This window comes from Camelus bactrianus, chromosome 10, assembly GCF_048773025.1.
Source record: "Camelus bactrianus isolate YW-2024 breed Bactrian camel chromosome 10, ASM4877302v1, whole genome shotgun sequence".
Classification (NCBI taxonomy): domain Eukaryota; kingdom Metazoa; phylum Chordata; class Mammalia; order Artiodactyla; family Camelidae; genus Camelus; species Camelus bactrianus.
The window spans coordinates 34186469-34213884 of NC_133548.1; the positions used below are offsets into that span (position 1 = coordinate 34186469).

General features: G+C 45.8%; 1 protein-coding gene across 12 annotated transcripts in view; it reads right to left on the bottom strand.

Annotated features, from left to right (window-relative positions):
• Nucleotides 1-27416, bottom strand: part of NAV2 (neuron navigator 2) — a 690492-nt gene that overhangs the window by 177291 nt on the left and 485785 nt on the right. For all 12 annotated transcript variants that reach the window (XM_074372244.1, XM_074372243.1, XM_074372242.1 and 9 more), the window contains one exon: nt 21048-21214. In XM_074372244.1, coding sequence (XP_074228345.1) covers nt 21048-21214 — 167 coding nt within the window. The remainder of the gene's footprint in view (nt 1-21047; nt 21215-27416) is intronic.

Sequence of the window (27416 nt, forward strand, 5' to 3'; positions counted from 1 at the left end):
AAATAAATTATTAACTGGAGGTTGTCAGCTATGAGCTTTGGAGATGGAGGAATGGGAAAAAACAGTACGATTTTAACAGCTGGTACCAGAGCTCCTCTTAGAAGCTTGTTTAGGAAATACTGTGGACATAGGCCACCCTGAGTGTGGAAGAGGAGGCTGTGGGGCATGGACTGGAAGGAGACCAGAAAACAGAGATCAACAGCTCAGTGTAAGAAAGGAAAAGAGAGAAGGAGAACTGAACAATATAGTAGGAAGATGGAGTCTTAAAAAGAAAACAAAAACCAGTCCCTGAGAAATTCCTAGTGCAGGGCAGCTGAAGGACTTTGAGGAACAGAAACATCCAATATTCAATTTGAAGCTCTTTGTATTGTAACACTGAAACCCCTCCATGGCCCTAAACTCTCAGGAAATATCTGTGCCTGAAGCCTTACATCACTCTTTTGAGGACAAGATGAGTTGGGGCAGTTCCAGTGGCTAAGACAGGGATATTGCACACAGGATGGTAAGACACATGATCTACAAGCTCAAGTATTTCATCACAACAGGAACTAGGAACAAATACTGACCAACAATAACGTAACCCCACCCACACCCCCAACAAAACCAAAGAAGTAAAACACAACACTTTCAGAAAGATTAGGAAGGCCACTGTCTTCTTCCACCTGTGAGTTGCTGAATCAGTCAATTTCATTTGAATCTCCCTGGTAGGCTGGTGAATATCTAACAACTAACTCTCTGAAGAAGACCAAGCAAGTTCTTACTCATAGCGTGCGGATTCCTGTGGTGTAAAGACTCCCGCCGCCGCAGATATCAAGATACCAACACGAAATCGACAGTCTTGTGAGACTCAAAATTTTTAAACTGACTCTCATGAGCCGGTACAAGCTGGTTTGTGACGCCCACGGCTGGTATTTAGGTTAATGGTGGTTTCCATGGATGAAGTCCTTGTCTTGGCTTTGACCAGAAGAAGTTTTACCCATAGTAATGTTAGCTTTTGGAGACTAGGCACTACCTACAGGAGGGTAAGGGAGGGCAAGGGATGAGAAAGGCACAGAGGCGGGCACCATGCATCAGGGAGCCGTCACGGGATCAAGGTGCATTAGCACTGAAAGGAAGCACTCACTCAGCTGGTGTGATCCCCTTCCTCAACGAGGAGGAACCCAAGGCCCAGGGAGCACGATTACTGCTCAAGGTCACTCTTCGAATTAGTAGCAGGTCTGGAACTGGAGTTGGGGCTGCCTGCCTCCCTCTCCTCTGAGCCTCAAAGTCCTCCTCTCAGGGCAAGGCAGGGAGGAACTTGGCTTGCAACTAGGCAAGGGCACACATGGGCAGCTCTGGCTAAGGTTTTACATTTTACTAGCTTACCATTTGGAGAACTTCTGACTCTGTATGAAGATGAAGAGTTCTGCCAGGGATCTGGGTGAGCAGAAGAAAGCCAACCAGAGACCCAGCTAATAGGAAGCGAAGACCCAACTGGGGTGACCAGCAACAAAGGAATGAGCGGACAGCCTTCTCCAAGAGTTTCCAAGGATGTGGATGGAAGTACAGGGCTGATGGGATCTTCCCAATTGTGAAAGGATCCCCCCCACCCCCCCACCCCCATCCCATGGTGATAAGCAGGAAACAGGAGGGGCAGAAAAGGGAGGTCCTTGTTACAATCTTAAATCTCCAAACCTCCCAAATATAAAATGTACCAGGCAATGTCTCCCTCTCATTGAAAAGAAGATCAAATTAGGCATCCTAAATGTTTTTCAAATGATTTCTGGCCTGGTTATGTTACAGAAAACAGGGCAGGGTGATTCAAACCTGCTGTCAATACAGAGCGAAGGAAAGAAAAATGCCAGCTATTCCGCAGCTGTCCGGCCGGAATCCTGGAGGAGCTGCTTTCATGACAACTCTGATGCATAGAAACAAGCCAACTTCCAGAGCAGGAGTTAAACCAAATAAACCTGAAGGATATCAATTTAGGAGGAGAGTCTTAAAATAGCAGCCAGGAATGCATGGGTTCCCTTGGACAACTCAGATTACATGCCCTGTCCCTGCCTTAAACAAAACTATGCACTCAAAGTCTCTGTTTCATCTAGTTTCCCTCTTGAGTTGCCAATAAATTTTCAGCTCGTGGAAGCCAATCTAGCGGCAAACATGCTGGATGAGTAAACGTACCAAGTGATGCTCCTCAGAGGGGCGGACAGGGTACCGAGCTATATTAGACATAGACTGGGTCCCTAGAAAACTATCCCAGGGTTAGAAAGAGACCCACCCACAGGGCCACATTCCCAAGGGTAAGGATTTCCAGCTAAGCTAGTGAGATGGTCTTCATGAAGATGGGCGTTTAAAGTTAACCCTCCAGGACACAGTCATTCACTTAATGAATGTCTCTTCTGTGCCAGGTCACAGGAACACAACGATCAACAGTGATCAATCTCCTTGGGGTGGATAAGGAGTCAAGCATTCTAAAATATTACATTTAAACAGTTTTTTTTGTTTTATTTAACATTTTTGTAACCAGCAGTACAGACATTAAAGTCCAAATGTATTTAAGTGGAATGTAAATATTTGCTCCAAGCTGTGGGTATTTGAAAGCAGAACAGCCTTTTTCAAGAGATAGAGAAATGCGTGAGAATCACTTTTTTGCACTTTTTTTTTGGCAAGCAAACAGGCCAAAATGTCCTAGAGTTCAGATATAAATCCCACTTCTACTTTTTCTATTTCAAAACATTGCCCTCAGCTCATGTCGTTTTTGACAGTTCCCTAATCTTTTATTTAATGAGATAAAATTAAAGAATTACTATCAAACATAGACAATTTGCTTAGAAAACAGAATGGAAGCATCCCAAGAAGTTACCCGGCTGAGATCTGACTGAGCAGAAGTTCAGCGATGGGATTCCTGCAAGCCGTCAGGGCGGCCACAGCGGCGATGGGAGGCATCCCGTGTGTTCAGACACTGGAACTTACTGGGATTTAGCTGGCCCAGGTCTTCATCTCCACACAGCTCAGTCAGGTCCCTTGTGTCCACAGGTAAAACGATCACTGGGTCAGGATGTGCCTTCCTTTATACTGTAAGCTCATCAAGTCAGCAAAGCTCCTTGGGCAGTTCTGCCCCCAGGCTGGGATTTCTCACTCCACGATGTTAGGAAAACTGATTTCTGCCCTGATTGGTCCATGCAGGCACACTAGGTCATTAAAAGGATTCTAGTACTAATTTCTCTGTGTGTGTGTGTGTGTGTGTGTGTGTGTGTGTGTGTGTGTGTGTGTGTGTGTTTCTGGGGACTCGGGGGTTCCCCATGCATTGCAGCAATTCTCTGATGCCAGCCATGTGTCCTATAATTCAACTCAGTTCCGAGTTAGCGTCAAATTCCATGGGTGAAGGGTTCAATCTCACAAGACTGCCTCCCATCCCCACTCCCCACCAACTTCAGACATCAGTCACAAGCCTGTTTTTCTGAATGACCAGCTACAGACTGAAGGTTCCCATGATCCCCTCCTTGGGTTTGACTAATTTGTTAGAGCAGCTCACAGAACTCAGAGAAATATTTCACTTACTAGATCACTGGTTTATTATAAAAGGATGTAACTCAGGAACAGCCAGACAGAAGAGATGCAGAGGGCAAAGTATAGGGAAAGGACCAGGGCCTGCCATGACCTCCATTCTCCCCTTGGTGATCTCCTTATGGTCACCAACCTGGAAGCTCTCCAAACCCTGTCCTGCCGGGTTTTTATGGCAGCTTCATTACAGATGATTGATTAAATCCTTGGCCATCGGTGCTTGCACTCAATCTCTAGTCCCTCTCCCTTCCCCGAGGTCAAAGGGTGGGACTCAAAGTTCCAACCCTTTAATCACATGGTTGGCTCCACTGGCCATGGCCCTATCCTTAGGTGCGGTCCAAAGTCACTGCATCAACATAATAAAAGACATCTTTATCACTCTCATCACATCTCATCACTTAGGAAATTCCAAGACTTAAAGGAGCTCTGTGTCAAAAACGAGGATGAAGACCAATAAACATTTCTTATTATAAATCACAACATCACAGTCATTCACTGTCTAAGGCCAATTTGGAATTGTCCAAGAGTTCTCACAGTAAGAAGATTGGCCAGAACACTAAAGAGATTCAGGAAACCTGGGTTCTGTTCCCATTTCGGCCACCGTCTGTTCTTTCAACAAAGGTTTACTGAACATGAGGCATGCTCCCTGTCTGCATAGAACTTAAGAATCTATCTTTCACTGATTTGCTGGGTAGAAGTGAGAAAGTGACTTTGCCTGCTTCACACAGATACACAAAGAAAGCTCTCAGCTGTCCTTCCCTTGATCCTGCCATGCTCTCTCTCACCGGCTAGTCTCTGGGCACGCTGTTCCCTCTGCCTAGAACACTCTCTTCCTGTTGCGTGGCGTTAACTCACCATCCCACCGGCATTCACTGGTTTTGGTCATAGCTGCATCTCCAGTGACTTATACAGTACTTGACACAGAAAAGGGGCTCATGGATGGGTAAGTTTAGTCAAAGCTAGCTTGTATGATGGTTAAAAGCAAAATACTAGCTTTGAAATCATGCAGATCCTAGTTCAAATCTCCACTCTGGCCCTTGCCAGCTATGGGATGTAGGCAACTTATTGAACCACTTTGAGCCTCAGCGTCTGTGTCTGGGAAATGGATCAGATACTACTGACATTCCCAGGTAGTGGTGTGAGGGGTTAAGTGAGATTATGGATGCAAAGTAAAGCACCTCCAAGCACCTGAACACCGAATAACCAGCAAATACGGTGACCATTATCTTCATCACTGCTGTTACATGTCCTTTTCTGTGCAGTCCACCACCTCACCTACATCAAAGAAGGCCCTGAAGTTATTTACAAGGCAGGGCTTTGTAACAGCTGCCTGCTGACACACACACACACACACACACACACACACACACACACACACACACACACACACACACACACACAAGGCTTTACAACAGCAATGAAGAGGAGGAGGAGAACAATCACTTCTTCTAATGTCAGTAATTGTGGACCCTTTGACCGGCCTGGCTTACGAAAGCCCACATGAGAAGTGGGAGAAGAAAAAGACCAGCAGGAGCCTGCTCCTGAAGAAACGTGCTTCCCAGAGCTTCCACAGGACCCCTAACCACAGACCCAGAGAACTGCGCCAGGGTTCACAACCAGGAATCTCTTCCTTACCCCCTGGGAATCTGTGTTTGCCCAGGGTATGGAAAGCTGTTTCTGTGCATTACATCAAATGACAACTCCAAGTTATGATCTGTTTTTATCTGTATCAGAGCAAAAAGATAAATTTTTCAGCCATTACTTAAAATTCCTAGATGGGCACCAAAGGCTTTCTACACTTTGATTCCAGAGGGAATGGACAGAGCAGGGTGGTCTGTTACGTGCCTCAAAGCAACTAACACTCACTGCCCGGGGCTCTCCTGGAACGGGGGCAGCTTCTGGAATTCGGTTCCTAGAAAAAGGGGGCTCATTCTCTACTCCAGGATCAGCCTAGCCGAACTGGATGAAAGTTAAATAGATAGCGGTGGAAAAAAATACAACTAGTAAATAGAACAAAAAGAATCAGACTCACAGATACAGAGAATAAATTAGTGGTTACCAGTTGGGGAAAGGACAATATAGGGATGGGGGAGTGGCAGGTACAAACTACTGGGTATAAGACAGGCTCAAGAATGAATTGTACAACATGGGAAATACAGCCAATATTTTGTAATAATGGTACATGGAAAGTACCCTTTAAAATTGTATGAAAATTAAAAGATGAAATTAATTTAAAAATTTAAAAACAAAGTTAAATAGATATAGGGAAAGGCGGACTAGGAATTTTCTTTTGTGTTGCCCTTGTGACAAAAGCAATACTCTTTTTTTTTAAAATATTTCTTTTATTTTGGGGGGAGGCAATTAGGTTTGTTTGTTTGTTTGTTTTAATGGAGATTCTGGGGATTGAATCCAGGACCCCGTGCATGCTAAGCACGTGCTCTACCACTGAGCTATACCCTCCCCCCAGCAATGCTCTTATTTTATTGAGGGCAAACTGAGGCCCAGGAATCGTCTGTAGCCATTACCAGTCACTCCCCACACCTCTCTCTACACCCCCATCCTGGCCCCAAGAGCCCAGGCAACCACAAATCTACTTTCTGTTGCTATAGACTTGCCTGCAACTCTGGACATTTCATAAAAGTGGAATCATGCAATATTTGGTCTTCTGTGCCTAGGAAGCCATCTTTTAACAACACATACGAGCAGCTGATGGCTCATCAAACTATGATCCAGAGATGTGCTATCCATCACTAATAGCACGAGCCACATGTGGCCATTTAAATTAACATTGAATATATTTAACGTTCAGTTTCTCCATCTCGCCAGCTGCACTTCAAGTGCTTAATAGCCCCACGTAGCTAGTGGCTATCCTATTAGACAGCACAGATACAAAATACTACCATCACTGGAGAAAGTTCTGTTGGAACTTGCTGACCCAGAGGATACAAAGGCATTTGCTGATTAACTACAAACCCACTCTCTCTGCAATGTCTGCTCCTCCTGGTGTTGAAAAGTTAACTTTGCAGACAGAGTGAAAGTAAGGAAGAGCTCAGGGGAGGGGGAGGGGGGAGAAGGGAGGGAAGGAAGGAGGCGGGAAGGGATTGGTGGGCCAGGAGGAGCTAACCCCCTCCTCCCACCCTTCCCACCCCAACATCAGTGTTATTCTCAGTGCCCAGGGTGCTCCCCTGGCCAGGCCCCAGACCTAAAAAGCTCTCTGTTCAGCTAAGTTCATCCAAAAGGCAGATACGCCAAAGCCTTTGGAAGCACTTCAAGGCATCTAGCCTCTACCTCAGCTGTTTGATGATTTCTAAAGTGCTGCATGCCAGAAGGTGATCTGAGGGGCTCCTTAATGAGAGTGAACAGTCCTGATCAGTTTCTGGCCAGCAGAGGCTACTCTGGTTGCCAAGACGTGACCCCTAAGGCTGACAGACATCCCAAGGCAAGAGCCATGGCATCTTGACATGCTCAGACAGAAGGCAGCCCAGGCCCTGTGTTCCACCCCTTTCCTCGGACTGTTCACTAGTTCAGCTAAGACGTCTTTCCTCTTATTGTCCAAAGATGCTGCAGTCACCTACTCCCAGGAGCAGGACAAAAGGGTATTTCAAATTGCAGTTTTGGATGCATTAAGATGATCAGAGAGCCCAGACTTAAGGACAATGGACAAACAAAAGGAAAAACAGAATCACATTCAGAAAAAAAGTCCTTTACTAATCCAAGGGCCCTTTGTTCCAAATCACAGTGCAAAAATCATCCATCATCACCTTTTAAAGTTGTCCTAGAGGAGTATTATCAATTTGGCTAATGTCCTTTTGTTTAAAACTCTTCTTTCTTCATCTTTAGTAGCCAATTTATTTTAAAAAAAAAAGACAACCTAATAAATGCTTCTTCCAATGTGCCTGCTTGCCTAGATCAATACATTTGTCTTGAATCCCCCCTCCCTCAATGAGGGGCAGTGGGGGAATTTCAAAAATCAATAGGTTACGTTTCTAAGATACCAGGAGCAAAAGAGAACCAGGTGGATATTTACCAAGCTATGACAAGTGTTCATTTGCTAATAAGTTCTTCTTTCAGGGAAGAGCACTCTGTGTTTCCTGGTCCCTTGGTTTTCAAAAACATCCTTCACCATGGAGATATAGCTAAGCAGGAAGAGACAGGTCCATGGATGCTTTAGACTTCTGATCCTGAGCAACAGACCAAGCGTGGAGAACTGGCTCTCTAGGGTTCTCAGTTCAGCTGCTGTGGTTACTCCGCCCCTTACAGTCATTTCTGACTTTGTCTATTCATGAATTCATGCATTCAACATGTTCATAATTCGAGGTATTTTTCCCCTCTATTTCATCTCATGTAATCTTCCCATTAATTTTGAGGTTGATGCTATTCTCATTCCCATTTTAGAGCTGAGGAACGGCAAAATCAGAGATATCCAAGAATCCATCAAAGTCACACAGCCATCTGAGACCAGACCCCAGGTGTTCTGAATCCCAGGCTGGCATTCAGGCCATCTTCAGTATATGACAACCCGTGCCAGCTGGTATGGAAAAGAGAACCCAGAAGGGCAAAGGGAATCTCAAGACCAAGGATCCCAGAGGCCTGAGAACAAGCTTAGACAGAGCCAGACCTGTTTTGCAGGCTCCTACTTTCACAGGTAGTCTCTACCTTGGTGAAAGGGGGCTCACAAAGCAAAAAGGGTGTGTGTCCCTACAATGAATGGCTTGTGTCTGCTCGTCAGAAAGAACTTCTGTGGGACTGAATAACCAAGGATGCTTCAGCCACTCTGCCCACTGAAAATTCTCAGAGCTACACACAGCCAACTTACCTTTTATGAGCTCAGAGCATTCTCATTTTCATGCGATTGCAGCAAAAAAAGACTATTACCTTTACAAGTGAAATCAATCCATCTATATATATATGTGTGTGTGTGTGTGTGTATGTACACACACACACACACACACACACACACACATACATATACTGGGTCCAACTTATATTGTGTGGTAGATTGATTGCAAAAACAGCCTTAAGTCTCTGCCCCTCTCTCGATCATGCATGCTTTGCAATGTGCCTTGGTAGCACCTCCCTCAATGGAGAGAGTATGTTTCCCAGCCTCATGCACCTGGGCAGGCGTGTGACTTGCTTTGACCAACAGGATGAAGCATACGAGAACTGATGATGATTTTTGGAGCTTCGGCCTTAAAAGGCCATGCACACTTCAATCCTGTCTCAGAACTTGTCCACCACCACAGAATAGTCTGAACTGGCTGGCTGGCAAACAAGAGACCAGATAGAGAAAGCTGGTTTGGCTCAGCTGAGGCCAGTACAGACCAGAGAGCATCCAGCCCATCACCCAGGCGGCCTCAGATGCATGAGCAGGCCCCACCAGGATATCACCAGAGGCTGACACACCTCAGCAGAGCTGTCCCATCCATCTGGAGGTTTGAATAATGGCCATCATTTGAAACCAGAACGTTTAGGCCCTGGGGAGATAAAAGTCAAACAAGTCAGAACCAGCTTTACCAGTCTTATCAAGACAGAAGTCCAGAAAAAAGTTCACTCCCACAAGTTTTACTATTATTTACTAGTAAGCAGTAACAGGTTTGCAGAAGCTCTGGGGAAAATTATTATTATTTCTTAATAGAAGATTCAAGACTGAAATAGCTCAGAACTTGGCTTAAAGAACAAAAACTTGGAGTCAAACGACTTGGGTTAGACTCCTAGATGGAAAAGTCACTCTCCGCCCCCTACAGGTACTCACTGGTATTGACTCGAGACCAGATGAATTTAAAATGAGGCAAAGTAATCCTGGCTCGCTAAGGAGGTTCATCCCCAAAGGGCCAGAGCCTCATTCATACATGAACAATAGGGCAGAACGAATCTCCGGTGCATGAAAATCTTTACAAACAGCCCCAGACTCTTCTCTCTAAGGTGGACTCTCTCCCTGGTTTTCCCTCATGGATGCTGCCCCCTACAGCACCTATGGGAAATAAACTTGAAAAAACAATCCTGCAGGGATACCTGCCCTAAGATGTGTATCTGGCTCTTCTCTGGAGAGGGTAAGAAAACGAGTCCAAGTGTTAAACAGTTGAAAGCAGCCACAAGCCCCTTCTCACTCAGTGGCCACGACCACTTTCGTGTGGCAGGGATCCTTGCCTGCAGCCTCTCTGATGGCTTCAGAGCATGAGCTTGGCAAGTTCCAAACAACTTAGGTGAAGTGAAGAGAAAAATCGTCCCCGGGTATGTGAACGGAGTAAAGGAATTTATCACAAACCGTACAGAGGCTGTTATCTGCTTGAAATGCAACTTTTTTCCAGTAATGAACCCTAGAGAATAAGCGGCACCGTCAAGAATACAGTGCACTTTTGGAATGAATGAAGACCTTCAAAGGAACCAACTCGAAGTGTGGGCGTGGGGGGTGCTCTGGGAACTCAAATAAACTGTGGGGGAGTTACTGTCATTACCAGGCCTTTTCCAAGACCTACTAAAATCACACCAACTCTACCCTTTGCCCAGGATAATCAAATCCTATATTTGCAAAGGATCTTAGAGAAAATCTCTTCCAATCTACCTGCTAATATAAGAAAACTCCCCTCCGTTAACAATAGTGAGTGATGGTCTAGCTTGTTTCTGTTCCTCTGGAGTGAGGGACCTCCCTACTCAAGACAGCCTGCTCAACTGTGAGAAGAAAGATGTGAAAAAGTTGTTTTTTTTTAATAAAGCGAAAATTTGCTTCCTTGTAATTTTTTTTTAGTTCTACCCGCTGTGGCTAGAGGGAGAAAAAAAGCTGGCCCAGGATACAGAGCTTTATTTCTAAAAGGAAAGTGGTCTCTCCCCAGTAAACTGTTCCCTAAAACATCTTTTGCTTCTAACCGCTGGTGCAAGAACGGGTCTTCTGAGCAAAGCAGACAGACCCCTGCAAATTTCGTCTCTGGGTCTCACCCTGATGAGGTTCTAACTAATCCAGAGAATTCAGTTCATCCCTTCTATATGCATCCTCCCAACACCTAATCACCTTGTCAAGTGCAGGTGTCACAAAATGCAATGAGAAGATTTATGCCATGTTTAACAGCTGTCTCTGCCACCAGACTCTAAGTTCCATGAGGGCAGGGATCATTATCTGCTTTTTCACTTTTGAATATTTAGTGACTGGCATGATGCTTGAGATACAGAAGGCACCCGATAATGTACTAAAGGATGAAATCTGAGTTCCAAGTATACGAATGCCCGAAAAGAAGGGGGAGACCCATTTAATTCATACTGTACAGTCTGGTTGGAATTATCTGCTCTTAAAAATGGAGCCAAATCTAGCATATCTTTTCCTGCAGCAGTCATCACCTAGAACCTTCAAAGATCCTTCTCTTTCGGGCTAACCCTGATTACAGAGCCTACTCGCTGGTGGCCCACTGAAGAGAGAAGGATGGATGGCTTTGTGAAGACCGATTTTAGCTCACGCTTGCTCTCAGTTCCTCACACTGGCGAGTTTTTCCATCATGGCCACGTGAACCTGATCGTGCCCATGATGTGGGTTTTATTCAGTCCACGTACATTCTCCCAAATTGTGGAAACACAAGTGGGAAGGCTCTGTCTGGAGTCGTTATCTTCCCAGGACGTCCCAAGGATGCCAGGCTGAAAACCAAAGCTCCACTCGGATATGAAACAAAGCCTGGGCAGTAGAGGGCAGCAGAGACTCACCATCAGGGCTGTCCTGAGCCACAGAACCTTTTTTTCTTTTTTTTTTAAATCTTTGCTTTGCCCAAGGTGAGTTATTACAGGACACTGATCCCCACCTCATTTCACATTTCATAAAAATGCTGTGATTCTCCCATTTTGAAAAGGGCACAGGGAGCATTAGGTGTGGCGAGGTCTCCTTTACCTTTGCTCTTTTGAGGGAAGTGGGCAAGACCGCTGATTTCCATCAGCAGCTATTAGCTGTAGAATATCCATAAAGTTCGGGGAGCCTGGACAATCGCATGAACCAACACGGCCGCCAAGAAATCGAGGCAGGCGCTCCCAGGACACTAAGAATGTAAATTGTGCACACGGTGCCTTGGCATAAACCACTCTGCAGCATGACACTTCTCTCCACGGCATGACACCTGAGGGTGGCCCGTGTACCCCTCTTATCACAATGTAGAAGGCTGTGACCGTCATCCTGGAAATGGATATTTTCAGTGTGACCTCTCATCCGACATCCTCATCAGAAGATGGTTCCCTGACACACAGGTTATGTGTTGGTCTCCTGATGAAATGCATAGACTTAGGAGCTTGAGGAAGGCAAAATGCCCCAGAGAAACAGGCATTTTATCTGGTAGGTTCATTTAAGTCAGAGGATGCAACGTCCTCAGCATCCAGGCAGCCACACACGTGGTCTCATCAGGTTGGGGCGGCTACATGAGCCGTCAAGTTTTACTGTTCCAGAGCGCTCCCTTGTCTGGCCAGCGTTCTGTTCCTGTACTCTGCATTGTGAACATGAGCCCCATGTGCTCATAGAAAAGTCAATCTCATTTATCCCCAAAGCTATTTATCTTCTCATGCTAATAAACACTGTCAGGTACCTAACTTTAGAGAAGAAAAAAAAATTTTTTTTTATAGAAGAACATCTGAATGAATGACTGAACTTAAGCTCTGACTCCAGATGATACCTGGATAAAAATTCCGAAGGGAGCCCCCAGAAACATAAATACTTTCCCCTACCAATGATCCTTGAAATTAAATTGAATTTGTGTACGTGTGATGTTTTCCACACAGCAGATGGAAGCAAAAGAGATGCTGAGATTGATTACCTGAAGATCAGATGAACATCAACTAGTCACTTTTCATTCCTGACACAAGACTAATCAAATAGCTATTTCATATTCCTAAATGATCTCTTTTCTCTCTTTTTCTCAACTCCTTCATCCTGTTACAAAAAGTCATGTTTACTGTCTTTTCGAGAAAGGACAGATAGCAGAACCAGGAGCTCACGCAAGGCTTTCAGACACATCCATATTTAGAGAAGAGCACACATGGTTAGATCCTTCTTATTCTTCTCCCTGAAAAAGGACGGCTTTGGCATTAAAGGTTATTAGTCTCACACATTAGTGGGATTGATGCGTCTCCTGCTCTGAAGGCTCTTTGAGTTACACAGTAGATCAAGAAAACGGCTCCCGGAGGTGGCCGGAGAGACGATACCAGATACAAGCTCCTTCACCTTCCATGTTTGACTTTAGTTTAGTGCTGGAGGTTAAGCTAGGATGGAGAACAGGAAGGAAGGCACACTGCATAGGCTCCTCTCCAGGCAGCCCTGCGAGTGCTCACCCTTCCTCGGAATTCACCCTTACTCTGAACAGAAGAGTGCTCTTACCAAGCAACAGCAAGCTCTTCAAGTGCTGGCAGAGAAAGAGCCCGAAGGTGGTTCTCCAATCAGGGAAGACTCTCCCCCTCCCTCTGCTACCATATCCAGATCCTACAGGGACCCTTTTTCTTCATATCTAACCTGAATATGGGATCCAAATCCATTTCTTTCTTTTCTATTAGCTCAGCTAAAACAAGGTAGCATTATTTTTTTTTAATTAAAATGAGAACTTTGCTAGAGATGAGTGAGGCAACAGCAGGAAACCAAAAGACACAAAGACCTATGCAAGTAGGCAAGTTGCTGACTCTGGGAATAAATTTAAATTTGTGCACAACAAAATGTATGTATATGATGATTTAAATAGCTTCCCATGTACTGAGCTCCTGCCATACACCAGGCATTAGTTTAGGGGTCTCACCACGTTAATCTCTGTTCCCCGGAATGACACACTACAAAGTAGCTGCTGAGAGTTGAAGGGCAATGAGAAGGTGGCACGCTCTTTCGGAGGGGACCAAGAAGTCCTCCCAGGAGAGGGGGTCTCACACTTCAGTGTTGTAAGAATGACCAGGGTGTAAAATGCGGACTTTGGGACTCTAATTCAGAAATGTGAATTTGAAGGACAAGATTTGTAAAGCTTCAGGATTTCTGTTTTTAGCAATTTCCTCAAGGGATGCTAGTGTAGACGGCTCATTAATCATACCTGCAGCATCAACAGTCTCAAGTTCACCGTCTCATCAGATCATGGGACTGGAGCTGTGTGCTTCACACTTAACCGAGAGCTACCATGTGGGACCTGCTTTCTCCCCAGTTACACAGCAGCAATTTGCATATACTCTGTTGAGGTATTATCTTTGGAGAGAGGTGCCATGTGTTTTAGGACTTTTTATCTCTTCAATTATACAATGGCAATAATTTGTTTACAACAAAAGGGAACTAGGGTGTGAAATGCAATCTAACAAAATGCAATCTGCCTTCACTGCAGAAGCCGTAACCTCCACCCGCCCACTTGTGAAACAGCACTGTTAACAGACAGCAAACCAACTGACTTACACACTATTTACAAAGATCAGAATGTAGCGATTGTTTCGTACTATGCAAATAGCACCCACCACGTCCATAAACTCCAGCAACCAGGAAACAACAATCATACCCTTCAGAGAAATGTCTACAACCAACAGAGGTGACAAGGACAGAAAATCTGAATTGAGCTTCTCAAAAAATGAGAAAAAACCCTTCACATCTGCCTTGCTCCCATCACTAGGGTTAGAGCAGCTCACTGCTGCTTCATAGACGAAAAAACTGAACCTCTGAGAGGTGAGGTGACATGCTATTAGAAAAGGATGAACAAAACCTTTTCCCCTTCTACATGAGGATCTGACCTTGGGTTCACTGTCTAACTCTGTTCCCCTGGAAACTTGATAAAGATAGAATGTCAGCTATGTTACTAAGCAACACTGCTCATGAAAAAAAATGACCGTGGACAGTTACACTACATCTGGATGGGGAAGAGCTGTAAATGAAGTATAAATACTGTTGGTGGCCACCATCCTGGGCTCCTCTGAGCACTGTGACTACTGATTGGGCCCAAGCCTTGTGGGAACCATAGAAGTTATACACAGGGAGCTGTTACAAAGAGATACTGGCTCCATGGGACACAGGGCTTTTAAACTAGAGGGACTCCTGTGCCTGCCCCATGTGAATCTTGTTAACCTCACACCTGAGCTATCACCTGAGGTGGGAGGGGGCAGGGACAGCTCAGGGATGCTGTGTGGACTGCTGTTGGTACTGCTGTGAGGACCACTGCTCTGGAACAGAAATGCCCACACTGCCCCGCCAACAGCCTGTGACTCCTGTCTATACCCTTCGGAGGAGAATGGTGCCAGGTGTGGCCTGTGATGGTCTGACTGCCATCCTGAGCACATGCCCTGATAAGCAGTGCACTTGCCCAAAGCCACCCTCCTGGGACGTGGCAGGGCCAGAACTCAAACTCAGTTGGCTGCCTTCAAGGTACACGTTCTCTCTTTAATTGCAGGGCCCAACCTCTTCTTCTGAGATAACTGTATTCTGGTCCAAGAGACTGGTGCAACTGGAACAAACACCCACCAGACATTCCTCTCCCCTGCAGTGCCACGTGCCTAGGTTTGGAATCCTCTAACTCACCCCGCCTGCCCAACTCAGCAGCTGGTCTATTAGTTCACTGAGTTCCATTTCTACATGATCCCCACAGACTAATTTCAACACAACGATACCCTGGTTCGAACCTCTAAGATGGCGTTTTAAGCCCTCAGACAACTATGCCTTCTGGCAGGAGAGTCATGGTGACTTCAGAGCTGATTCCCAAACAGAGATGATTATCTCCCCTGAGTGCTGACAGGTACCGGAGCTCTCTCCTTGCCCCGGGTAACAGCTCTGCAATGGCAGGGGCCCCCTGCTGACCCAGGGAGGCCGCACCCCGCCAGTGAGACAATCTTGCAGAAGTTTCCCCTCTACTCTCCTACTCTGCAGGACATGAGTTTATTAACACAGTGAGCCCAGCACATGTCCTCTCAGATAAGCACCGGACCAGGAGAGGAGTCATTCCCTCCCAGTCTCCCCTTCCTTTTCTCTCGGCAGAAATCCTGAAACGGAAATCAGGGAAGGTGATATCACTTCTCTGAAGTCCTCCCCGAGCCTTCTGGCTGAGTGCATCTTCTTGCTCACAACTTTGACCACAGCTCTATTACAAGACAAATGAGCACCGCCCTTCCCGAGGTTGTGAGCCTCCAGGAAGCAGAGTCTGTGCCCAGTCCACACTGTTAGCATGACCAGCCCAATGCTGGACACAATTGGTGACAAAACAAACAAAGGAAAGAAACAACACGAAACAGGGGCACCCCAACCATGCTCCCTTCTGCATGACTTGGACCACCAAATTAATTCCATCCAGTCTAGACTGTAATTGTAGGTCAGCATCTTGATTAATGGCAGAATGTGGGCAACTTCCTCATGCTCACATCTCCGATCGCTCAGTCTGATAAAGAACTTGCTCTGCCAACCACAAAGTGACAAGTTTACAGAGATTCTAAACCAATGGCCCCAATGTTACTCAGACATGACGTTGTGCTGAGGGCTGGAAAACTTTATCTCCAGCCACATCTGGCTGTCCTCTTTTGCCCATGACAGGCAGCAGTGAACGAAGAGGAAGAAAGTGACCCAGAGCATGAAGACCTGAAAAAGGAACCCGTCAGAAAAGTGCTGCTGGGGCTCACGTGAGACAAGACCAGACAGCCAGTGAAAATGAAAGAATTCATTCACACTCCACAGTGGCTGATGACAGAGGACTTCAGACTCACTGTACAGAAGGGGAAACTGAGGTCTGGAGAAGTTAAGTGTCTTGAGGGAAGTCATGCCAGGTGGGAGTGAGCCTGATCTCCAACCCAAGTACTTTTGTATTATGCCAAGGTCATGAGTTGTAATGCTCAGCCAACTGTCAATAAAAAAGGTCAGTTTTTAGCAAATGATCTTATTTCAGCCTCTTAAAAACAATTTGCTTCATTTCAAAGACAAAGGGTAATTTGCCCAAGAGAATGAAGAGTGTCAAGTGTATAGAGAAACTAGCTTTCTCACACACTGTTGACAGGAATTATACATCAGGATAATCTTTTGGGAGCAAAATTTGACACTGTTTAAATAGCTGTAAAATGTGCATACACCCTCCAATGCAGAAATTCCACTGAAATGGTTGTATATGTGCAAAAAAGATACATGAGGACATCAATTCAGTGCTGTTTATAATATCAAAAAATTAGAAGCAAATTAAATGAAAGTGGTTAAAAATACTAAGGTAAGTTCATACAATGGAGTACTACGCAACTATCTTATAAAGAGAGATTGACCTGTACAAAAGGCTGTCCATGATTTATTCATTTTATTTATGAGATTTAAGATGTCATGTGAAAGAGAGTGTCTGTATATGTATAAGGCTCCTGTAAGAATTAAATTATTACTTAGAAAGCACTTGAAATAGTTCCTAGCAAAGAGTAAACATTTGGAAAAATTTATCAAAATGTGACAGTCTGTGTATGGAAAAAACATATAGAAGAATATAAACCAAGTGGTAAACAGTGGCTTTATCTGGGAGGTGGGATTACGTAGGGTTCTTTTTCTTTTAAGAAATTTAGGTGTTGTCTGAATATTTTTATATAATTATTATTGTAGTGAAAATATCATAAAGATGTGCCTTCTATAAAATGAAAACCATTAGAATTCGGTCCAGGAATACTAAACATTTCAAACTTGTATGATGGACTAAATAGCTCAGAAATGCATGAGATTTCTGGCAGTGTTCACCCACTCAGAGGATGTAAGAGAGGGAATGGAAGGAAGAGAAAACAGATAACTGTCACAGATGCTGAAAAAGACAACCATTTCCTCTCCCCTGATAATCAGTGACTCTGGCCTGGAGGCTTAGAGCCACTTAGAGCCACCAGAGGAAGCCAAGGGCCACAGTATGTCCTGGTCATCCCGTGATGTCCCAGCCATCCTTTAACTGAGGTTTTGCCTTCAATCCTGCTCACACATCCTGCAGGCCGGGCAAGGCTCTAACCTGATCACTGTCTGCAGGAACACAAATCCAAAGGTGGAGCAAAACTATGATATCCCATAATGATACAGCAAACAATTCTCAGGTTTTCCTAAAAGCTAAGGATCTGCAGACTTTCCCTCAAACCTGCAAAATCTGAAATTTGAATCTTTAGGGAAACTAACAGGTCATATTGCTGTACAGAACATTCCGGGTTTTTGTCTATCAACTATGTATTTGATCACCTTATGGAATGAGCTAACGAACTGTGTGAGTCCCCCCGTGTTTCCTAGCTTCGGAGTACTACCCGTCACTTTTCTTCGGCTTTCCATTCCAGTTGACCGCGCAGTATAATCAGAACTAAATTCAGTGAGGCTGCCAAAATGGGGACTTGTTTCTTTAGACTTGATTTTAAGAGGAATGTTTCAGTATTTCCCCACAAAGTATAAAGTGCCCTGGGGTTTTTAAAAAGTTGCCTGTTTCAATTTCCTTTTAATCCTTTTTAAAACTTGGGACGAAGTGCTAAAATACTTTTTGTCATTTATTGACAGAGTAAGGAATTCTCATTGAACCTACTGATGTAACTAGATCAATTCCTAGCAGTGAAATTCCTGGGTCACATAAAAAAGCCCACGAATTGGTTTACCTGAGAATGAAATGTCAGAATACAATATAATCAGGGCCTGACTGACTCACAAGAAAGCTTCAAGGAAGGACAGGTAATGAGATTGTATCATGGACTTGACCTCATCCGAAAGCAGTCTGCGCCTCAACCACGGCACCAGCCACACCGAACTGCAATTCATCTGCTCACGAGAGTTCTCTCTCCGAGATTTTTCCAGATGAAGGATGACAGTTTATGCCCCCAAGTACACATAGTGTCTTATACACAGCCAGGTGGTTGAGTTATTTCTGCTCCCTCACCACAAAATATATTTTGCATGTAAGCTGGCTACCTCACAGTCTGCAATCAAGGTCAGACTCAAGGGAGAACACAGGGACCATGAAGAAAGGAGGGGGAAATACGGACGTCTCTGAAGGTACAATCGCACGGCCCCTTTACCTCAGGATGGTGGGAAAGAATTAGTAAAAAAAAAAAAAAAAAAAAAAAAAAACACCCGGGCCTGTGCCAGCCTGGCTTTACCTCAGCTCCCTGGAGTAGGAGAGGCGGACAGGCTCACCGCTCCTGCACCTGGAACCACTGTCAGTTATCTGTATCACTGCGAATCCTTAGAGGACTCCGCAAGTCACAGCTCACACAGCATTTCCCCACGTACTCCCTCACCTGCTCCCCCAGAGACACCCCCGGGACAGGCGGGGCCAGAGCTCAAATCTGGGAGTCACACCTGCACTCACTGACCAGGGAGGGCCAAGTACTAAATCTTATTTAGCCTCATTTTCTTTATCCGTAAAACCGGGTTCATACTTACCTCCCGGAGTGTGTGAAGCTCAGGAAGCATAGCGAGCGTCTGAGTCCTGGCAAGTACAACGTGCTCAGCGATTAAGTACAAGCTCCCTCTCTTCTGACACTGAAGCCTGTCCCTTGAGCAATGCCTCTCTCAGAATTCACAGCCCCTGTCCTCTAAGAGGCCTTGGGGGCTCCCTGTCTGCTTGGGGCACCCGTGACAACCGCTGCCCAGGACGGAGGCAGACTGGTGGCTGCTCGAGCCCTGAAGGGGAACCCCTGGTGGGGCTGCATGGGTGACCCTGCACCTGTGTTTGGTTCTGAGACACAGGTCCAGCCAGCAACCCCGCTTCCTCGAACCACATCTGTTGCAGCAATGAGGAACCTTGTCTTCATTTTCTCAATCTTTTGGACACTGGCCTCACAGCCATCCTTCAGACTTTTTTAATGACAGCATCTCTCTAAAGGACGATGGGAAAGGGACCGGCTGCCCAACAGAGGGCCCTGCACAGGCTTCCGCTACACCCTCTTCACTCCCCTCTCTCCTTCACCTGCACCTCTCTAACTAGCTCAGCTGTGAGCATGGCTGTTCCACTTCCAGGAGAAGCACAGCATTAACTGTGGCTCTGGACCCAAAGTGACTAGGCTGAGCCCCACCTCCACCTCTCACTGCCTCTGGTGTGACCTCGGCAAGGACTTCACCTCGCTTCATCCCTTGTAAAATGTAGATAGCAACGCAGTTTGTCTGGGGGAATTCAATGAGGCACATAGTAGGTACTCAACAAATAGCTCTTCCATATATATTATTTATATACATAAACATACCGTGAAAGTTCTGGAAGGATATGCATAGGATGGTTTATATTAGTATCCTTCAGGGAGCGTGGAGAGAACTTTCATTTGATATAAACTTATACCACTTCACGAGCATTTACTACTTTGGTAATTTAAACACACATTTAAAAAGAACACACTTGGGTACGGTGATGAAAAGGAAAGGAATGGAGGAGATGGGAAGGGAGGGGAGAAAAGAGAGAGAAGGAGAAAAAGAATTTGTTTGAGGCAGAAGCCAAAGGCTAGATCAGAGTCTTGACTGGTTGAGACATTCTGGTTATAGCTTTGGTGCTAGTTGCAGAGTTGCCAACGCTTCGCCTGGGAAACCTTCTGCTACGTGTATGTCAGCCCGACACAAATGTCCTTCCTATTTCCTGCAGTATACTAGGTGGGGATGGGGTGGGGGCTGCGGGAAGCTCAGTTCCATTGGACCAAGTTATCCTGAGCTGGAGAGGTGGGTGAAGGAGGTTCTGATCTTATTCATGGTGAGAGGGCCGCCCAGTCTCCCGGAGCACTTTGGGGAGCAGGAGGCAGCTCTCCTTGGTCCCAGGGGAGGAGGGGGGTACATCCAGGACAAGCCCTAGGAAGCTTCCATACTACCAGGCACGAAATGCTTCCCAGAGACCTGGGCATGTCCCCCTGAGAAGTCGAGACCACTTTGCCTGGGAGGAATAAAGGAGAGCTCTGCCTATTACTGAAGAGTCCTCTAGGCTGTCTCAGTTTCTCTGTCTCCCAAGAATCATGGACAGAGACTGCTGCAAGCAAAGGTTTGTTCTCCTCCTTTCTGTGCCAGAGTCCCCACAGGGCTACTTACCTTCTTCCCCAACCTAAAAGCTTAGCACTACGCATAGTTAAAAATCATATCCTTTTTTGGTAAAAGTTACATTATCAGAACACCAAGAGGAATGCTGCCTACTTCTCATGTGTAGCCAAGATATTCATTTAGCCAACTCACATATCTGACTATTTCAAAGGGTGAAAACCCCTGTGTTCCTATCTCCCCTCACATCACTTCTGATGGGTAGAAAACCTTATCAGCTCACAAAATTCACACCCCAAGCAGCTTGCATTTCTAGAAAACCACCCACTGCATAGAGCACGTTCTATGAAAGTTTACTTTCAAATTCCAAATGCTATATTGCTTCTGTGTGTCTTCAGGGCCCCACACAGACAAACACTGCTATTTCAGCTGGCAACTGTGAAGACGACAGTATTTCCCCCACTTCATTAATACCTCTGCTAACAAAGTTCCCACCAGCCAAGCAGGTCCGTGTGACCCATGCCCATCACTCTATTTACAACCCCACATTCACCCAGAGAAACTGGATCTGCTATAAAAGAGGCCAGAAAGGAATCCCAAGAAGGTGGCTTACCTTTCTCGTGGCTGCTTGGCGGTGGTGGTGGGGGAGGGGAGGTGACCGGTTTGGACTTGTCATAGTTGTTAAAGCTCTGGCTCCGCCGGTTGTTAGCAGCGGCTGACCCTCCGCGTGTTTTGGCCTCGCTGCCCGCAGCGGATACCCTTGCGGTAGGACCTGGAAGTCTAAAATGCAAAAGCAACAGAGTAACGGCTTCAGTCTCAGAACAGCAGTTGTCTCAGAAGAAGGAACCGCAGCCATGCAGGACTTCGGGTCTGTGGAGGTCTACCAGCCCGAGGATTTAATGCAACCGCCACAAACATCTAGGCTAGCAATGACCCCAGTAAAGTCCAAGAGCAAAGCACGAGCAATTTTCCTTTGAGCAGAGAGAGGAATTTTGAAGGAAAAGCATATGAATGTGTTTGCTGACTAAAAAACACAAAGCTCATCTTCCTTCTTCTCTTGGATGAGTAATTTTACTTTTCAAGAGGGCCAAACCATGTCGTCTCTAATTCTATCAAGGGTGGAACGTAAAGGCTTGTCAAGACTCTAAACTGTTTACTGTGTGTGGGCATCTCTTCTGGTAGGTACTAAAAATGGTCTTCACCATAATCTAGGGATGTAAGCATCAAGAAAAAGACCTAATTTATCATGATCAGAAAGGGAGCTGCTACCTCAGAACCCAAGCCATCTGCAATGAAAACTTATGGCCTGGATGGAAACACTTGTTCAGACATTCATTTTCCTTCGACACCTGACAGCCTGTCTCTGTAGACACTGCTCTAAGTCTGAAGCCCAGGTTCTCTGCACAGGAGATGGATAAAATCATGCATTTTTTCTGTAAAATGAGCAGGAATCTGTTAGTCTAAAGACAAACACACACTTTCTCTTTAAATAAAACACTTCATTTTGGGGTGGTTTGGGAAATAAAGTCAGCAGACTAATTTCTGGTAATGTGTCTGAAGAATTATGGCCTATTCCCGAAAGACTTAAGGGTAAGACTCCCCAAATCAGAATTTTGGATCAGGGACTACTAAGAGGACTGTTTCCAATCATTAAAGTTGAAAGATGAATAAATGACGAAATATTTAGTTATATCTTTCAGCTAAAACCCACTTAGCTGTGTTTTAAAGCCACTGGAACCTCAGCTGACTAGCATCAGATCTAGTGATAAGTCTGAATTTTCAACTCATAAAGCTTTCAGCCTTCTCTTTCCACACAAATCTGTAAGTACCAAAGAAGTCTGCAGTCTGGAAGCAGATATAAGCAGGCGAACACTTTAAACTTTTTCTTGTTGGCTGAGCAAGAAAGATGGTTGTAGAGTAAACAGGGAACACGAGCTGGTGTGAGAGGACTGTAAAATTTATACAGTTAAGAAGAAGCTGGCCCAATTCCTTAACTGGGAGCTAGCAGAGAAGGAAGGGGGTGAGTTCTTCCCCCAACAAGTGGCAGAGGGAAGGCCTCACCTCCCACCTCACTTGGAGGATTTGCACGTTAACCATCTTGTTTGGAAAAGATGGTCGCCCTATGAAGACAGGCACAGGGTAGGATGCAAAATCAGCAGCGCCAGTGCCTGTGTTTGGGGACCAGAGGCAGCCAGCTCAACACATCAAGGAGCTCTACCCAGCAGTGGGATTTTGGTACCTCTTGGTTCTGCTTCCCATGCAAACAGCATCCTGCAAGCCCTCCAAGATAGACACTGTTATTTGAGGACTCAGCCAGTGGCAGAGCTGTTGCAGGTGCAAACGTGGGGCTCCTTCAGGCTGGACTCTGCAGGAGTCTTTATGCCCACAGATAGGCCTGGGAAAGGATTATGGACTTGTTCCAAGATGATGTCATAGCAACAGTTTTAAGTGGTGCAGGGTAACACAGGTCACAGCAGTCTGCATCAGTGGGGAATTGGCAAAGAACAGGGAAGCCAAAGGCAACGAGGAGGGAGAAGATGCATTCCTTTCAGAGTTGCTATAGAGGCCCCCCCTGCCCTGACCTGGGACTGGACCACAGAATTTTTTTTAGGGCAGCACAGGGCCTTTATAGGGGCAAGAAATTAAAGTGCTGGATGGAATGGGCACAACCTTGAATGATGTAGGCAACCTGGTCCTCTGTGATGCATTGTGGTACAATGGATAGAATATGGATTTTTCTCCATGTATTCGACCAGTCTGATAATCTGAGATTCATGTTCCAGATCTGTAACTTCAGAATAATAATAAGTACACCCAGTGGGTATAACCTTGAAATGGCACTTAATGTCCAGCCTGTTGTAAGTACTCGATGCATGCTGGTTTCCCTTCCCATCCTCTCTGCTGAGCATAGATTCATAAAGAAATTGGACATTGTCATAAAGAAAACATGCTATGATAGCACAAAGAATCAGACAAATAAGGAAGGAAATGGATGGATTTAGGTTCAAGAAGCAGAAGAGAGCTGGACAAAAGTCAACACACAAGAGTCAGACATCAACATTTCCAAAGAGGCAAGACAGGCTTTGGCAGACACGATTCATCATCTCCCAAAGGAACATTCGAGAAGAGAAACTGCTTCATCCAAGTAGCTGTGAAGAAGACCTGCCCCTGGGGGTACCTCCAAGCCATCTGTGGGCCCCACTCCCCAGAGGGACACATCCTCAGTCTTAGATTAACTGACACAGCACTGGTTTCCCAGGGTGGTCACCACTGGATCCTCTTCCTCAAGTCAGGACCTAGAGGTGCTCCTTTGATGGGAGTGACTCATCCTTCAAATGGTTACAGGTGGTACCAAGTTTCCCAAGAAATGGAAGAAGCGGTCTTGAGGGCCCTGAGGACAGCTGACACGGTTGGCAAATACCTAGCTATCAAAACCCACCATAAAGCTCATGCCAACTCATGTCACCCTCTACCTCATCACCACTACACCCTAGTAAGGACAGCGCCCTTAACTGGACTGAATGGGAAAACTGGATGGACAACTTCTTCCAAGTGTCAGAAGGAATCTACATCAACACTATGCTTTAAAACTTGGGTTCTTTTGTGAATGGGGTTGGACACTTGCTTCCTCCCAAGCAAGAACCCTCCATCCCTTTGCAGTTTTCAGCAGAGTCAGCCTCACAAAGACCATGAATGAATGTGTGGTGGGTGTAAGGAAAAAAGCTTAATTTGGACCCACCCATGAGGGAACCAAAACACTCCTTGAGATGGATGAGTCCATCCACAATCTGAATTAACCAAATGAATTGTAAATCCAGGATTTCAAAGCCAAAGGTGACCATGAGATCCTAAGATACCTGAGCAATCCTGGGAAGGGGACTGGACCTCACAAATTGAAGGACTGATGTGCTATGTTTGTGTTTTTGAGACCCTCCTTACCCCAGTTCGTATGTTGAAATCGTAAGGCCCAACGTGGTGGTATTAGGATGTGGGACCTTTAGGAGGTGATGAGGTCATGAAGCAGAGCCCTCATGAATGAGATTAATGCCCTTATAAATGAGGATCCAGAGGGCTAGCTCGCCTCTTCCACCATGTGAGGACGCAGTAAGAAGTCAGCAGTATGCAACCTGCAAGAGGGCCTTCACCAGAATCTGATCATGCTAGCACCTCAGTCTTGGACTTCCAGCCTCCAGAACTGGGAACAATAAATTTCTGTTGCCTGTAAGTCACCCAATCTGTGGTGTTTAAGATGGCAGCCCCAACAGACGACCACAGGGTTCTAGCTCAACCTTATCTAGATCTTCAGGGGCAGATTGATCCTAGCTGGCATCTTAATTACACATGTGCTGATAAAATATATGAAAGGTCAGAAGTAATTCAAAGAAGGAAAATGATGACATTGGGAGGTTGGTGAGATGTTCAGGGAAGGTTCCAAATAAAAGCCACCCCAGAGCACAATGTGGCATGTGGAATTGTTAGGTAGTTTAGATAGAAATGAGTACTGGGCGGGGGAGAGGAAGGGGAAAGGAACAATCCAGAACACAAGGAACCTGAGCTGTCAATTAACCAGAGCACAGGGAATCAATCAGTTAATCAGTTAATCAATCAACCACGAAACCAGGATATAAAAACAGGAGGAAAGAGAGAGCGGCGCCAGTTTTCCTCTCTTGGACTGGCCCGCTCCCAGTTCTCAGGAGTGTACTATCTTTCACTATTTAGTTTACTCCACTAATAAAATTTGCTTATCACGCTTTTTCCTGTCTCTTGTCAAAAATCTTTTTTTCAGGTGACAAAGAACCAAGGTAATTCTTATTTTCCTTTTCTAGATAACAGAATGAGTGTCAGCCAGGGGCAAGAAGGCAGGGTGGCAGAGGGGTCATGTGGAGGGAAGTTTGCAAAAAAAAAAAAAAAAAAAAAGCACAGAGGAAAGAAAGAGGTAGCATGTACTGGGGCCTGGGGGACAGCGTGGAAGGAAATGAGGCTGGAAAAGCAGGAGGGGCCAGCTTCAAAAGTCACTCTATGAATCTGGGACTTGGTCTTGTCCTCCAGCAATGAGGCATTCATCAGGGAGGCAGAGGATCTTCCAGTTTATAGTGACACAGGCCCTTGGCTAACATCTTGAAGTTCATTATTGTTAACACCCTTGTGCATCGGGAGAACTTCTGTCAAGCCCCAGCCTGGAAGCCAGCTGCTGTCTGTATATTAGAATTCTTCTCTGCTGCAGAGCTGGGTCCTGCTCCTGTGGAACAGCTGCAGGTACCACAACAGATGCTGCCCCTGGTGCCTGCCTCACTGAGAAAAAGTAGCCAGAGAGGAATGCGGCAAGTCAACCTCCAATCATTTACACCCTGCTACATTCAGAGTGCCAGTAGCCCAGTAGGTTCCGACGGCTCCTTTGCAGGAGGAACTCTGCTGCCCACAATCATTCCATATTCAGACAACAGTTACAAAATGACAGAGGACACGGGTGGGTTCTATGATACACACACACACGTTGCTTTTTTAAAGAAATGAAGTTTAAGGGAAGAGGTGTAATTAAGAGGAGGCAGAAAAATCCTGCAGCCCTGGGAACCATGGTCAACTTCTCCAGCATGTGTGCAGTGGAGCAGGCAGGGGCAGGAAGGCTGTCACTCCTGGCACGTAACCTGCGCCTGCATCCTGGCGCCATGTGCTGTACGTGCTGATGGGGAGAAAGCGGTTCTTCTCCCTAAAACCACTTCAAAGGCCGGGAGAAGATGGCCCTCCCAGGAAGGAAGGCAGCTTGTGTGCACATGCTCAGGACCTCGGCGGGTTAGAGGTCATAATCAGAGCTGCTTTTGGAGACAAGATGATTAAATGCTAAATCTCTCATCTCTGTGGCATCTGCTTTTCAGCAGCTGGGTGGAGAGGACCAAACTACGAGTGGCAATGACTCCTCTCTGCGAGATGGTCCTGCTGAGATCAACTCTGTGGGACTTGCTAGAGTTGGCCCAGATCAACCCAAACCACCAACATCACTGTATCAGCTATTTATGGTGCACTGATTACATGCCAGGTAGTCAAGGACTGGAAGTGACTTTATTTAATCCACATAGTGCTGTGATAAGGCAGGATTACCCCATTTTACCAATAAGGAAACACAGGCTCATGGAAATTAGATAATTGGCCTGGATAACATAGTACGTGGTGAAAACCAGGTTTGCTAGGTTTGACTGCAAAGCTGCACTCTTAATCATTACGCTTCACTACTTCCCACAGGCAGAATAAGCCTAAATACCTGAGGCTCACCAGGGATGCCCAGAGGCAATATCGTGGTCAAAGGCAGAAATTCATAGAAATCCTTCAACCCTGCACCAGTTCCCTCCATAAGCCCCTTCCCTGTGGTGAGACTCAAGGGTGAGGCTTCCCACCCGGTTCAACATTCCTGCTGCCTGTCAAGGTGTTTGGCTCCAGCAGATGTTCAATCAATGTTTGCACCTGAACAAGAGACCTATTTCTGGCGCTCTGGGAGAGGTGTCCTACTCAGCCAGAGGGGTAGGGCTGTTTCTTTTGGCAACCAAACTTTACTGCTACTTTTGGTGGTGCCTGATCAGCTAAAATGCTTATCAAGATTGTGCTCAAGGCTAAGGGCGGGGAAGTGGGGTGAAGGTAAGGCAAGGATGAGTGTTAGGCAAATAATAAAATGAAGAACATCCCTTTATTGGGCTCATCAGAAACTATGTGTCCAAAAGAAACCCTAGGTGAGGGATAAGACCCTGACGGAAAGCCAGACCTTGGTTTCGGTCACCTCGGAAGCCCCATGCCCAGCATGCCCCCAGGGCAGGGCAGACACACCCTCATCCTTCAGTTCTTCCTCTCTTCCCATTCCCACCCCCCCCCCCACCTCCTCCTCCATCATCTGGGACTGATAACAGATCATTCACCGGATGGGCATGTGCTTCCAATTAGATACTTCCCCAGCCAGCTCCTGTTTTCTCTCTCTCTCCCAGAACTTGGCATCGTG